Here is a 15,817-nt window from a genome sequence, read left to right as displayed (position 1 = left end):
CACTTTGTTACTAAGCATCCTCTGCTCCAGCCTCTCCAAAGGGCAGCCCCCCTAGATCCACCAGAACAAAAGATATGCACTTTTGAATGTGTACACAGTACCAATTGTGCATTATTGGGTACAGTACCTGTTTGTGCCCACAGGAGGCGCCCTTTAATATTATGGGCTTCCTTTGTTTACATATCACATTACAGGAACATTCTAGAAAAAACGTTTTGTGATCTGAGGCATCAATAACATCCTGAAAACATTATCCAAATGTTGCTTTGAAAATGTCCTTCCTTTGTTATCGTGTAACATTGTGGGAACATTTTATAAAAGAACATTCTATAATCTGTTACCTAAACAATGTCCCCAAAACATCCTTGGAATGTTGCAGGTAAAACGTTCTTCCTTTGTTTACATATCACATTACAGGAACATTCTAGAAAAAACGTTTTGTGATCTGAGGCATCAATAACATCCTGAAAACATGTTGCTTTGAAAATGTCCTTCCTTTGTTATCGTGTAACATTGTTGGAACATTAAAATAACATTCTATAATCTGTTAGCTAAACAATGTCCCCAAAACATCCTCAGAATGTTGCACCTAAAACGTTCTTACTTTGTTAACATTTAACGTTATAGGAACATTATTTGAAATGGTAAACATCCTTAAAATGCTCTTTGAACATTAGATGAAAATGTTTTCTTTAAAACATTAGCAGAACTTGTAGGGAATGTTAGCCAATGTTGTGGGAACATTCCCTGCTAGCTGGGATTACACTACCTGTCAGCTAAACCTCAGGAAACAAACATGTTTAAATTACTAAATGTAATCTTTTTATTCAAGATTCATGATTTTTTCTTACACATGTGCCAGTACAATTCTTAAGGCTTCAGTTCCGGCCGACATTGCAGCAGCAAGAGAAAACTAAATGGCAATATTTATAAAAGGAAACAATAAGGCAAGATACAATTGAGTATAATACAATAATAGACTAGTCAAAAATAATAACGTTGTGTCCGTGTGTATGCATTCATCATTACAGTCCATAATGCATCTAATAGGACTTTGGTGGAGGGCAGGTGGTGTTTTGTGCCTCATCAGAACAGAATTCTGATTCGGATCTTCTCAAATAGATCATTCTGCCTGGCCATGTCCAGTCCAGGTGGGGCTTCCACAGGAAGACCATCTATGGGGTGATGGATATCAGCGTTGCCCAGCAGCTGAAACTCGATTGGTTCTGCATCACAATGTTCAGTGGCACCAACCACGCCAGGTCTCTGGGCATCAAAGCTGAAATAAAATAGAAGCAAGAACAGTACATTTCAAATGACTGCCTACCAACCCACCATTTTTACAAAATACTACTATGTTCATAAAATAGAATTGCTTATACAATGACAATGACAAATACCTGAAGTGCTGGTGACTCACATCAAGGTCTCATCTCTCAGAAACTCTCACCTCATCATTCTGGAACACAAATTTCAGGTCAGAGGTGTAGACACTTCAATAGTGTAGGCTTGCATGCTTTCCACTCACATAGGCTCTCATGAACATAGTGTACTGTACTTGATGAAGTCATCCTGTATACACATACTGCACAGAAAGAAGTAGGATAGTGAAATCATTTCAACCCACAGCAGTGTTTCCCTTGCAATTGCCTGCCCAAGAAAGAGGAATTATTACGGACATAGACCCCAAACATCTGACAAGCAGGCTAAAATATCCACGTTTTGTGGCAAGCCCATGGGCTCATTGGTAACATTAGTCTGCCAGTAGTCTCACATAACCAGACCTACTTCGCTTCGCGCTGTGCCAGCGCTGGAGAATAATAAAAGATTTTGCGCAAGTGTGAGCGAGTGTGTGCGACGCAAGAGAGTTTTTGCAGGGTGGGATGTCTGCAGATGAAAGTAAGTAAGTTGAAATGTTAGCAAATATAATTGCTGAGTGTTCTGACAGAGCAAGTTGCTTCAAATTGGTAATTATTATTGTGACTAGAAAGTGTCTGATTAATAGTTCTGTGGTGTGAATAGTGTCAAAGAACTAGCACACTAGCTAGCTAGCTCAGAGGTGATGAGATGAGCTAGTCTGCTTGCACACTTGCCAGCTAAAGAGCTAACTGGGTGCACTTTATTATGTTACTCATGGTAATACCATAATGACATATTTACAGTACATGGACAGTGGATTGAAGCATTGGAAATGTCTGTTTTTAATATATGGACAGGTGAGAGAATGGGGGAGATGGCTAGGGGTAGGGGAGGCTGTAGGCATGGGAGAACAGGTAGGTTTTGAGGTGGGATTTAAAAGTGAGGAGTGAGGGTGAGTCTCTGAGTGGTTGAGGGAGAGAGTTCCATATAATTATGTTATAAATTGATATGGATCAATGTATACCTCATATAAATACTCTGGTTGTTATGTTTGCCTTTTGGTTGACAGCAAAAGAGGGAGAGAGAAGGATAGAGAGGGAGAGAAGAGGGAGAGAGCAAGAACCAGGTGAGAAAGTGGACAGGTAGTCAAGACCACATAAGTAGCCTTGTGAACCGATGGTTCTCGATCCTAATGGCCCATAGGGCAGGAGCCTATCTCCTGTTTCTGTAGCGTGAGGCGTGAGCGTAACCCTAACCCTAACCCTAACCCTAACCCTGGACATGACGCTGGTATGTCGCAGGGTTTTACCCCCTGAAGGGGGGGGGGGGGTCCATGCCTCGGTCCATGCCACCCCCCCAAGGCAGCAATCCTAGGGGAAACACTGCACAGTATTATTCTACAGCAAATCTACAAATCAACAATTTTCTCCAGCATATAGTATCCATACATCAAGCTGCTGAATATGAATGTTGTAGATGAACGAATCATTATATCATATGAACCATTATATTCCACACAACAATACCATTCATTACAAATGCATTTACCTTTTCTAAAATCGATTACACTTCAGAACATGAGTCTTATGCACAACTTTTACACATACCAAGATCCATGCCTGAAATGCTGTCGTCAGAGTCTTCAGAGTCTCTCATACTCCCCTTCTTGTGAACGTGAACTTTGCGAACACAATTTCTATGCTAGTAACAGAGTAGCTTGCTAGTAAGATAACGTTTTTTTTTTTGTTCATACAAAATAGTGTATATTTATTTCAGATAATGTAGTTGAAGATATCCTCATTTCCAGTGAAGTAGCCGCCATCTTGTTGTGACATTTGTTTTTATCCTGCCCCTTCGTCACTTTGATTGGTTTCTTGGTCCAAATAACAACTACCATACGCCGCCGGAACCACTGGAAAATGCTCCTAAGCGCACTCTTAAATTGCTAGATTGCTAGGTATTTAGTGATCCTAAAACTGTTGTTTGTTATATTGAGTGGGCCCTTCAACACTTCAACTTTCGTAATATGCAAAAAAAACTGTGTTTTGGGACTGTGACTGGGGAGTCAAGACAGACTTTCAAGAGAGTCAAGAGAAAATAATGACATTTTGAAAGAGTTGGTATTGACATCCTAATCTACACAGTGTGTAATTGATTCCTAATGCAAATCAGAGACCTTAAAAACAAAGATATGAATTCCAAAATTACATGTACTATTAACCTTGCATTAAGATGGACTCAATTTAAATTCAGTTCAATTATTATTCTTATTGTTTTTTGGGGGGGCATTTTAGCAAATGTTATAGTGTCATAGCAAAGGGTCTGAATACTTATATACTACATGAGGTATTTTTGTATTTACATTTTACAGTTTTTCTCAATCGCTTATACACTAACATCGGAACTTAAGACACAATGACCAAACCTCATTGGCCAGCATGATATTGTAGAAGTTCCTGGCCAGCGAGGGGGGAACATCACCATGTGCGCAGCTATAAATCACCAAGCCGTCCTCCATCACCATTCAATAGTGCCCATCTCATCACTTTTCTGGACACACAACACAATATCCTCACAATATCCTCACAGTATCCTCACAATATCCTCACCCCAGCCCAGCAGATAAACAACCCAGAGAACTCCAGGTACGTTGTCATCTGGAACAACGTTTGTTTCCACCGGGCTGCTCTGGTCTGCAGCTGGTTTATCGACCACCCACCTTTTTCTGTTCTTCATCTGCCACCATATTCTCCATTTCTCAACCCTATTGAGGAGGTTTTTTCAGCTTGGCGTCGGAAGGTCTATGAACGCAGGCCCCATGAGCGCAGACCCCTCCTACCCCTCCTACCCCTTCTACGAGCACTGGAGGAGGCATGGTGATATAGCTGCTGAAGCATATCAGGGCTGGATGCGTCATGCCAGGCGATACCTCCCTCACTGCTTGGCCAGGGAGAACATTGCCTGTGATGTTGATGAGGTCCTGTGACCAGACAGGAACAAAGTCAGGATGCAGAGTCATTTATTTTTCTTTACGTTTTGTTTGTTCCGTCTGAAGAACTTTTTACAAATCCAACTGTGTTTGCTGAGATATCTAGTATTTCAGAATAAATAAAACAATTCTATTCTTGTATTATATTTGAGTATAAAAACATAACAGTTTATAACAGACTACGTATGTAGTGTAACACTGAAAATGCAAAAGGCCTACTGATAATCTTATCATAGTATTGTTTTCCGCTGATCATAGTGTTTTCCATTTTTTGGAGGGGATTTGTGTTTAGAGATAAGAGAATGAACCATGCTTTCAGAAAACGTGTGAAAGTGATGAAGATAAATTTACAGAAAACAAAAAACGGGTTTTCGCTTTGTCATTCGGATGTATTGTGTGGGCGGATTGATGGCAAATTATTTGTTTATTAAATATTTAAAAAATTTGAATCTATAACAACAAAATGTGGAAAAAGTGAAGGGGTCTGAATACTTTCCGGCACTGTTATGTCTCCACCATGTGTGTGTCAGTGTGTGTCAGTGTGTGTCAGTGTGTGTCTGTGTGGGTCAGTGTGTGACTGTGTGTGTCAGTGTGTGTACATCATACTGTATGTGTTCTCACACGTATGCATGCATATACACACACACACACACACACACACACATACACACGCACACTCTCATCAGATAGTATTTAACTGGATCGCTGAGAACAAACATGTCCTGAACATATCTAAGACTAAGAGCATTGTATTTTGATCAAAACACTCATTAAGAAATAAACCACTGGCAATAAACAATGCTGCTATTGAGCAAGTACTAAAAAAACTATTTAAAACACATTTCCGGGGAGATACCATCTTGGAAATATGCAAATTAGAGGTCCAGACACACCCAATTATAAATATAAGCATTCCAATCGGTTTCTAATGGCCAAGAAACATAAATAAGTCACCACGTTTTTATTTGAAGCTAATTTGGTTCAAAAGTTATAGCCAAAACCTTTTTCGGAGGGCAGCCATATTGATTTGGCCGCCATGGAGACCCCAGTGGTCGCTGGCTCGAGCGTCCAGGCTAAATCATTAGAGCATACTCTGAGCTACATCTGGGCCAAATTTGGTGCTTTTGCACACATTTGCATGAACATAGCCTCATATAGCCCTAAGGCCCCCAACTATATGATAAAACTCACTTTCGGGTAGTTGGCATCTTGGAAATATGCAAATTAGGGGTCCAGACACACCCAATCATAAATATAAGCATTCCAATGTGTTTCTAATAGTCAAAAAACATAAAATAGACACCAGGCTTGCATTTCTAATTCATTTGGTTAAAAACTTATAGCCAAAACCTTTTTCGGAGAGCGGCCATATTGCTATTTGATTTTGGCCGCCATGGCGACCCCAGTGGTCGTTGGCTCAAGCGCCCTGGCTAAATAATTAGAGCATACTCTGAGCTACATCTGGGCCAAATTTGGTGCTTTTGCACAAATTTGCACGAAAATATCCCTAAGGCCCCCAACTATACAGGAAACACAGCTTCTTGACATAGACTCACTTGTGCAAAATATGGGAAGAAGCATATCTGTAGTCAAGAGATGCTCTTCTTTTTTAACACCACATCTGACCAAACATGTCCTGCAGACGCTGGTATTATCACAACTACATTACTGCCTGGTGGTCTGGTCAGGTACTACAGACGCTGGTATTATCACAACTACATTACTGCCTTGTGGTCTGGTCAGGTACTACAGACGCTGGTATTATCACAACTACATTACTGCCTGGTGGTCTGGTCAGGTACTACAGACCCTGGTATTATCACAACTAGATTACTGCCTGGTGGTCTGGTCAGGTACTACAGACGCTGGTATTATCACAACTACATTACTGCCTGGTGGTCTGGTCAGGTACTACAGACGCTGGTATTATCACAACTACATTACTGCCTGGTGGTCTGGTCCACTAAACAAATCTAGGGAAACTACAACGGGTTCAGAAGAGAGCATCTTGGCTTGCCCTGCAGTGCACAATGAGAACAAATATAAACATCGTGCATGACCAACTCTTCTGGCTAAAAGTTGATGAGAGGTTAAAAGCATCACTTCTTTCATTTGTAAAAAAAATATTAATATTCTGAAAACTCCTGTCTGTTTGCTCTGATGCACACACACACACCCCACCACACATGGCACCAGTGGTAACTACACAATTCCAAAAACCAAAACAAATTCCAAAATAACATGCAGTGATGTATAGTAGAGCTATGGTTGAATGGAACACATTATAACTCAAAAACCCAGAATAAAATCAGTGAGTAAAATCAGTCAAATCAAGTGAAACAACACATCATACACACTTTTTTTTTTTTTGGGGTTCTCAAGGCTACTTACTTCTTTCTCTTATTTGTTGTTATGTATGTCGATGTCTTTAGTTTTCTCCTTTGTTGTATGCTCTGTGATGTTATGTTGATGTCTTTGTTCTTCTGTTATATGTTTCTATGATGATTTCTTGTATAAGTTTTGTGTGGACCCCAGGAAGTGCTTTTCATCAGCTAATGGGGATCCTAATAAATCAAATCAAATCACAGCTCTCGCCTCTCCCTGCTCCTCATCTCTGCCCAGAGACTATGAATAAACACAGGACTAGAAGTGCTTCCTGGAAAACACACTTGATTTTTCCGGAGACCAATATGGTCATAAAACTCAATCATACAGCAGCCCATTAGCTGTCCATTAGCATGGTTCACTGTGCTTGTAGAGCCAATTTACATATTAATTAGACGGTGCACACATACATAAAGAGATCAACCATGCTAACTCACATGAACACACACACACACGCACACGCACACGCACACACACGCACACGCACACGCACACGCACACGCACACATACACACACGCGCACACACACACACACATACACACACACGCACACACACACATGACGACACAGATGCTCGGACACAAACAGGTACACACTCAGTCACTTGTACCCACTCACACACTCTCCTAGGGAGAGTGGATCATCCACCGGGAAATAAGTGCAATCAAGGCAGATTCATGTGGAGGTGGATATGAGGAGAGGTACGAGTCGTTAATCATGCCTAGGTAGGACATATTGCTCTCTCATCTTCACAGATGGTATGAGGTAGTCACGTGTCCCTGAGTGGCAATATTGCAAAGGGTTGTAAAAAAAGCAGTTTATGTTTTATTGTGTGGTTAATGATACTGTACCGTGGCACCATCAAAAAGTGCTGTCTCTCTCTCTTTCTCTCTGTCTCTCTCTCTCTCTTTCTCTCTCTCTCTCTCCCTCTCTGTCTTTCTCTCTCTCTGTCTCTCTCTCTGTCTCTCTCTCTCTGCCCTCTCTCTCTACCTCTGCCCTCTCTCTCTCTCTCTCTCTGTCTCTCTCCTTCTCCCTCTCCCTCTCTCTCTCCCTCCCTCTCTCTCTCTCTCTCTCTCTCCTTCTCTTATGACTATCTCTTTCTCCCTCTCTCTCTGAAGTGGAAGAAGAAAATGGAAGCGGGCTCCCTGCTGTGCCTCTTCCCTAGAGGTGTCATAAACTGGGAGGCTTCGAGTTCTCCTTTAGAAAGGAGCGAAAGCGACATATGTTCAAGAGCATCAGACAGCATGTCTCGTTTAACCCGGCATATGGCGGGAGACCGCGTGTTCCGACGTGACGCTTATCGACGCGACGCTTATCGACGCTGATAGAATAATGGATGAAGGATGGAGAAATCCCCACAGAAGGGATACCATTTCCATAGGAGGTTGCTACCCTGGTGAGAGCTTGGGGAAACTCGTGACGCTTCCAAAGAAGCTTCGAACAACGCCAATCACCCCGACCGTCAATCATTATCGTAATCCAATAATATTCTGGTTGGTACTGTATGTTGTTTTGACGTTCCTCTTCTTTCTTCTGTCTCTCTCTCTCTCTCTGTCTCCCTCCCTCTCTCCCTCCCTCTCTCCCTCCCACCCTCCCCCCTTCCCTCCCTTCCCTCCCTCCCCTCCCTCCCTTCCCTCCCTCCCCTCCTACCCCCCTCCCTCCCCTTCCCTCCCTTCCCTCCCTCCCCTCCTCCCTCCCCCCCTCCCTCCCCTCCCCCCCCCCTCCCCTCCCTCCAGAGGATGAGCTGCAGTTACCTCCTGTGCACCATCCTGCTCTTCGTCGCGGTCCTGCTGGCCGTCACCGTCACCGGCACCATCCTCTTCATGAACCACTACCAGGCCCCCCCGCCCCCCATGTCCGACGGGCCGCCCCACATCTCCACCAACCAGGACGAGGCCAACGCGCTGGTGACGGTGGAGCGGGGCGACGGCTCGCGCGTCAACATCTTCGTCGACCCCAACTGCCCCGACTACAACGGCAACTTCGTGCGCCTGGAGGGCGTGCAGACGTCCCTGCTCCACCAGCTGACCGACCACGACTCGGACCTGAAGGCGGTCAAGGGCCAGGACCGCGCCCTGCTGGTCAGCCTGGCCGAGGAGGTGGCCAAGCTGTCGGCCCACGCGGGGCAGCTGAAGATGGACTACGAGTCGCTGCGCCGCGGCCAGGGCAGCCTGGGTCAGGACCTGAACACTCTGCAGACGGAGCAGGGCAGGCTCATACAGGTGAGACTACACACTACTACACACACCACCTACACACTACACACACCACCACACACACTACAGGAGCAGGGCAGGCTCATACAGGTGATACTACACACACTACTACACACACTACACACACCACACACACCACACACACCACCACACACTACACACACTACAGGAGCAGGGCAGGCTCATACAGGTGAGACTACACACACTACTACACACACCACACACACTACACACACCACCACACACTACACACACCACCACACACTACACACACACTACTACACATTACACACACCACCACACACTACACACACCACCACACACTGCACACACCACCACACACTACACACACCACCACACACTACACACACCACCACACACTACACACACCACCACACACTACACACACCACCATACACTACAGGAGCAGGGCAGGCTCATACAGGTGAGACGCCGTACCGCACACACCACACACCCGTACACACATGCCGAAACACACCGAAACACACTGATACACACTCGTACACACCGAAACACACTGATACACACTCGTACACACAGAAACATACTCATACACACATTGTGTGCATGTGTGTGTGTGTGCGTGCGTGTGTGCATGTGTGTGTGTGTGTGCGTGTGTGTGTGTGTGCGTGTGTGTGTGTGTGTGCGTGTGTGTGTGTGCGTGTGTGTGCGTGCGTGTGTGTGTGTGTGCGTGTGTGTGTGCGGCCCCTGGCTGGTTAACTAGCAGGCTGTATGACAGGGTCAAGACTGTGGCAGAGTGATGATTGACAGGAACTCACCTCTCCCTCACACACCCAACGGGGTAGGAGACCTATTATCATCGCTTGCACCTGTGAGGGAGACACACACACACACACACACACACACACAGATACCTCAAGCTCTGGAATAGAGTTTCTCTATGTCAACATAATCTACACACAATTACAGTTGATCTTTTAGGAGATGATACATTAAATAGCCATTACCAAACAGAGACTCTGCGAGGCCAAGAGAATGTGTACTTTTAGATTTAGAGTCATATTACGGGATAATGGAGTATAATGTCTTTCGTGTTATGCCATATTCTCTTCATGAATGTGACAGGGGCTGTTGAAAGAAGGAGTAACGTTGGCAAGCGGTTTTATTTATTTTTTGTGTTTTCCTATGTTACGAAAAAGTAAGTGTTGAAGTGCCCACTCAATATAACAAACAGCAGTTTTAGGATCAATAAATACAAATTTGTCAGCGAACTCGTGAGCTTGTTTTCGATACGCGATTCACAGTATCGTCTTTCGTCCTGCTTTGTACTGGATGAGGGTTGGTGATACACGTCTTGTTTACGTTTTAGGACGTTCAAAAGCACGGACTGTGGGATCATATTATGGTTACATGTTTTTAGCATGTTCATGTTCTATCAGCATGTTGTGATGTGCTAAACATGCAGATCTTAGATATGTTACATACTATGTATGTACAGTGGGGGAAATAAGTATTTTATTGTGAACACTGAAAATGAGTCGTGGATGGGTCTTCCAGCACGACAATGACCCAAAACATACGGCCAACGCAACAAAGGAGTGGCTGAAGAAGAAGCGCATTAAGGTCATGGAGTGGCCTAGTCAGTCTCCGGACCTTAATCCCATAGAACATCTGTGGAGGGAGCTGAAGCTTCCAGTTGCCAAGCGACAGCCTCCAAACCTTAAGGATTTGGAGAGGATCTGCAAAGAGGAGTGGACCAGAATCCCTCCTGATATGTGTGCAAACCTGGTGACCAACTACAAGAAACCTCTGACCTCCGTGCTGCCAACAAGGGCTTCTCCTCCAAGTTCTTCACAGTTGAGAAGAAGCGTCTCAAGTATGTATGTGTGTGTATCTATGTATGTATGTATGTATGTATGTATGTATGTATGTATGTATGTATGTATGTATGTATGTATCAGTGGCGTAGCGCAAAATCCCGGGGCTCCCCCGCAAGGTGGCGGCGGGGGCCCTTTCGCAACGGAGTAAAAAAAAAAAAAAAAAAAAAGTGCGTTTTTTAGAGGCCGATGCGTTATTGACGTTGCGAAATTTCGCAATATGCACTCTACATTCTAAATGCTTGACTTAGCAAAAGGTACAAACAAGTGAGAGCAATAGCCTATAACTAAAACCAAATGGTAGACTACACTATATCAGTAGAATGTATTATAAGTAGAATAGTACAAGCTTTATTTATTTTAACAAAGTGTGGTGTGCACAGCAGTGTGATATCTGTAAACATAATCTGTAGACTCTCCGCTAAGGGTTGCCAGATGGGATTGAGAATTTCCAACCTAATCAATCTAAAAACTTCTAAATCCACCAAAAACCAGCCAATCTGGCAACCCTGTCTCCGCTGCATCAGAGTCTACTTGTTGCGTAAAATTGGCCAGGGTTAGTCTAATCCTTTGTTGGACATCTCGTTTCTTAAGTCCTGGTATATTGTGGCATTTCTTTACTGTTTGCCATCTGGTCTAGGAATACCCAGGGAGACGCAGACAGCAGAAGTAGAATAGAATAGTAGAATAGAAAAAGAAACAGCTATATATAGCCTAACCATGCTGAATTATGTACCTGTATGATGCACTGACAGCCTGTGACTGTGAACCTGGCCGGACCCTGCCTTTCTGCCTGAGTTTGAGTATGATGCTGCCCAAATAAATGTTATTGTTTAGTGCTGTACGCTTTCGTGGTATTATATTGTGTGAATTATCATCTGTATGTTGTTTTTCTTTCACTCGACTAACCGCCGAGATAATACTTGAGACATGTACTTCCGTAAACATACATTTTTTATTGGATTTTTTTACAATATCGGACCGACAGTCCCACATATAGCGGCTATAATGTCCGAATAGAGAATCTATCACCACCTAAAGAATGCTTATTGTACTTTGTATTGTATTTTCGCTTGCTCATTTTCCTTGTGTCTCGCTGCCTACGTGTGACGTCAAAGTCATGTTGCTATTGGATACGGCTAACCATGTATATATTTTTTAATATAGGCCTATATATTAAAATTAAGGTTGACACAATGAAGGGCCACTTATTTTCTTTGTTTTATATATTTTTAAATTATTAAAAAAAAATAAAAAAATAAAAAAAGTGGATCCAATGTTAGGGGGCCCCCTAGTGGCTGGGGCCCCCCCGCGGTGCGTCGCTTGCGGGCCCGTCCGCTACGCCACTGGTATGTATGTATGTATGTATGTATGTATGTGTGTGTGTGTGTGTGTGTGTGTGTGTGTGTGTGTGTGTGTGTGTGTGTGTGTGTGTGTGTGTGTGTGTGTGTGTGTGTGTGTGCAGTGGAGGCTGGTGACTTCCAGAATTGAGGAGGCCATTTTTTTCCCGCTTGCTCGCTTCACTCGCGATGGAATGTTCCCTGTTCTTCTTATCTGTCTTTGTTAAAAATTATTAATTTGTGTTTGGCGGTACTGAAGGGATTGGGACACTCTCAGGATGGTGGATGAAGCAGCTTTTATTGCCTGCACAATGGGTCATCAAATAAACAAAACAATTGGCATGAATCTCTGGTCCGCCTGCAGCAGCTATTGTCCCTTCTGCTCAGGCTCACAACATTCACCACAACATACTACATACAATCAATGACATGTCAAAAGCACTCAAACACTATGTCAATCAGACACACAACATACAATTCAGAACAATACTTCATCCATTTCTAATATTTATCCTGCAGAACAGCACTCATACACGCGTGTGGTGGAAAAAGGTACTACATGTGGAATGCAACATGACGTTACTGACTAGCCATGCCCTAGCTCGCGAATGCTAGCAACACCACGAGTGGACTCTTACAAAATGCACCAAAACATAGAACTCAAACAACATATGTAATAAGTTACCTGCACAATGGGTCATGGTCCGCCTGCAGCAGCTATTGTCCCTTCTGCTCAGGCTCACAAAATTCACCACAACATACTACATACAATTATTAATTATTAATATTAAAAATAAAACTGTTCAATAAATCCTAAATGTTGTCTACCTATTCGATGTATAAATCGCGCCATAATCTCGCCGACTTCCGAGGTCATTTTAAGCAAAAGTATTTGGCCAAATGAGCTATTATTTTCAGGGATAATAGCCATGGGTGTTCTAGTGTGTCCTGCACTGAAGTGACTGGCGAATTCTCAAAATGGCTTCATGTGATTGGACGAACAAAATGTCAATCTTTCAGCCCTGGACTCAATGCATGGTGAGGCCAGGCCTCCTGTGCCCACCCATTTTCAGTGATTTGGCCAATCACATATTGCCATGAAAAAAATTGCATTACATTGACTTCTATGAGAAACCACTTTCCGACAGGAGGCCTGGCCTTTGCGACAGGAGGCCTGGCCTCCTTCAATAGAAACGGATAGGGATTCTGGCCTGTAGGTGCTTTACAATTGCAATATTGGGTTTTAGCCATGGAACAATTCAGATTTATGAACAAAACGGAAATAATATTAATATAATATAATATGTTAAATAAATAAATAAATAACATAAATATAATTATTGCTTTTTTAAATCTCTCTCTCTTCTCTCAAATTATTGGGGAGGCCAGGCCTCCTCCACCTCTATGGAGGAGCCTCCACTGTGTGTGTGTGTGTGTGTGTGTGTGTGTGTGTGTGTGTGTGTGTGTGTGTGTGTGTGTGTGTGTGTGTGTGTGTGTGTGTGTGTGGGTGTGTATATATGTATGTATGTATGTATGTATGTGTATGTATGTATGTATGAAAGTATGTATGTATGTATGTATGTATGTATAAAAGCATGTATGTACGTATGTATCTATGTATGTATGAAAGTATGTATGTATGTATGTATGTATGTATGAAAGTATGTATGTATGTGTATGTATGTATGTATTTATGTATGTGTGTATGTATGTATGTATGTGTGTGTGTGTGTGTATTTATGTATGTATGTATGTATGTATGTATGTATGTATGTATGTATGTATGTATGTGTGTGTATGTATGTATGTATGTATGTATGAAAGTATGTATGTATGTATGTATGTATTAGGGCTGGGTATCGCCACTGATTTCCCAAAACGATTCGATTCCGATTCACAGCTCCCGATTCGATTCGATTCCGATTCGATTTAGTTACAATATCAATTTTCCTTGAATATGAAGAGATTCTCAGAACTAATGCTATAAATGGTTCAAGGAACCCTATAACATGTAGCATTGTTAAACATATCAATGTTTACATTAAGAATTGACTCCAAAGCAGTTACATGAATGTACTTCTTATTGGAACATAAATGAACATCCTTGACCAACATTTTACTAAATCAGACACTACAAAAAGTGCTTTTTAACATGCTTTACTGCAGCCAGTGTAAATAAAGGGGCTACAAACATAGCCTATCGGTAAACAAGACATCACATATCCCTCAGGACTGTCTCAAATAGCTTATTTGCATAATATATATATACAAAATAAAAATGTGCAAAACTCAAACGAAAATAGTGCAATAGATGAGGGTATTTTGGGGAACAAAAAAACACATTGTAAACCATAATGTCCATGAAACTAAAGCCCTTCATTACTGCTTTACCACTTTTTGGAGATTGGAAGATTTTATTCAGGAATAAATATAATTGGAAAATCAATGATTATTAAAATACTGTAGTATACAGTAACAATAAGTTAGTGGAAACACCACAAATCTACGGAACCACTTATTGAGGCATCACCCTGATGTGAAACATGGAAAAGCGGATCCGAAACAAGCCTCGCTGATTAACCCTTGTGTGATGTTCACTTTTTGGACCCTTTCGTAGTGTTCGGGTCCAGTTGACCCGGGACATCATTGGGGTTTTAAAAGCACTTGTCTTGACACGGTGCTCCTAGTCCCAAGGGTGACCCATACAAGGGGGTATACTCAGGGCGCAAGAAAGCCCCAAAATAGCCCATAATATTAAAGGGCGCCTCCTGTGGGCACAAACAGGTACTGTACCCAATAATGCACAATAGGTACTGTGTACACATTCAAAAGTGCATATCTTTTGTTCTGGTGGATCTAGGGGGCTGCCCTTTGGGGAGGCTGGAGCAGAGGATGCTTAGTAACAACCCACAAAGTGTCAGACCCCTGGGAATAGGTGGGGCCGAACGACAGCATGATGAGTAGAAGCGTTTTTACGCACATGATGCCCCTAACTTTGAAAATCGAGGGAAAATGCAAAATCCACTATAATAAAGACCTGGGTGTCATAAATCATACTTAACTAGGAAAAATGTTAATGAAACAATGTTTTCATTGCTGTTTATTATTTTGAATTTATATTCTCAATTGAATTTCACATTTATCAAATTATAATCAAAGCTGTAAAGAAAATACAGGCGATGAACAAGAATAGAAATGAAAGAACCAAACTAATATTGTTTTTGCCAATAGCTATGAAATACAAAAATGTCTGCAAATGCTGAATCACAAAACACGAACGGAATGTACACTGTTTTCACTGTCACTGTCGAAATACAGTATTATGTCTGAAAAATCCCAAATAATTCTGAAATACCACTGGCTACAATTGTGTGTGCATGGGTATGCCTGTCTACACAACACATGAAGCACAGAATGTGACAGTGTGTGTACCTCAAATGTACTTTTTGCAGTTGCTGCATACGTTCTGTACAGTGCAAGAAAATGTAAAAATGTTTACAATGTTGCACTTCAAAGGGTAAAAAGTGCGAGAGCAGACGGCTTCTTGGCACGGGAAAGCTAGAGCAGAGGTGTGTGAGTGAGTGAGTGTCAGTGTGAGTGTGTGTATGTTTCTGTGTGTCTCTGTGCATCCGGGCCTAAATGACCCGAAGATCTTATGAAGGACATAA

The 15,817-nt window shown here is 42.5% G+C and overlaps 1 protein-coding gene across 1 annotated transcript in view; it reads left to right on the top strand.

Annotated features, from left to right (window-relative positions):
* The window catches only part of fibcd1b (fibrinogen C domain containing 1b), a gene marked incomplete at both ends in the record, with an annotated part of 168,050 nt that overhangs the window by 50,521 nt on the left and 101,712 nt on the right, over positions 1-15,817 (top strand). Inside the window, one exon of the mRNA XM_080530399.1 lies at positions 8,471-8,956. Within this exon, the coding sequence (XP_080386525.1) occupies positions 8,471-8,956 (486 nt within the window). The remainder of the gene's footprint in view (positions 1-8,470; positions 8,957-15,817) is intronic.

The sequence above is a fragment of the Nansenia antarctica genome (assembly GCF_963989245.1).
Source record: "Nansenia antarctica genome assembly, chromosome: 4".
Classification (NCBI taxonomy): Eukaryota; Metazoa; Chordata; class Actinopteri; order Argentiniformes; family Microstomatidae; genus Nansenia; species Nansenia antarctica.
The sequence above is the reverse complement of the archived record's forward strand: the minus strand, read 5'-3'. Positions and strand labels throughout refer to the sequence as shown.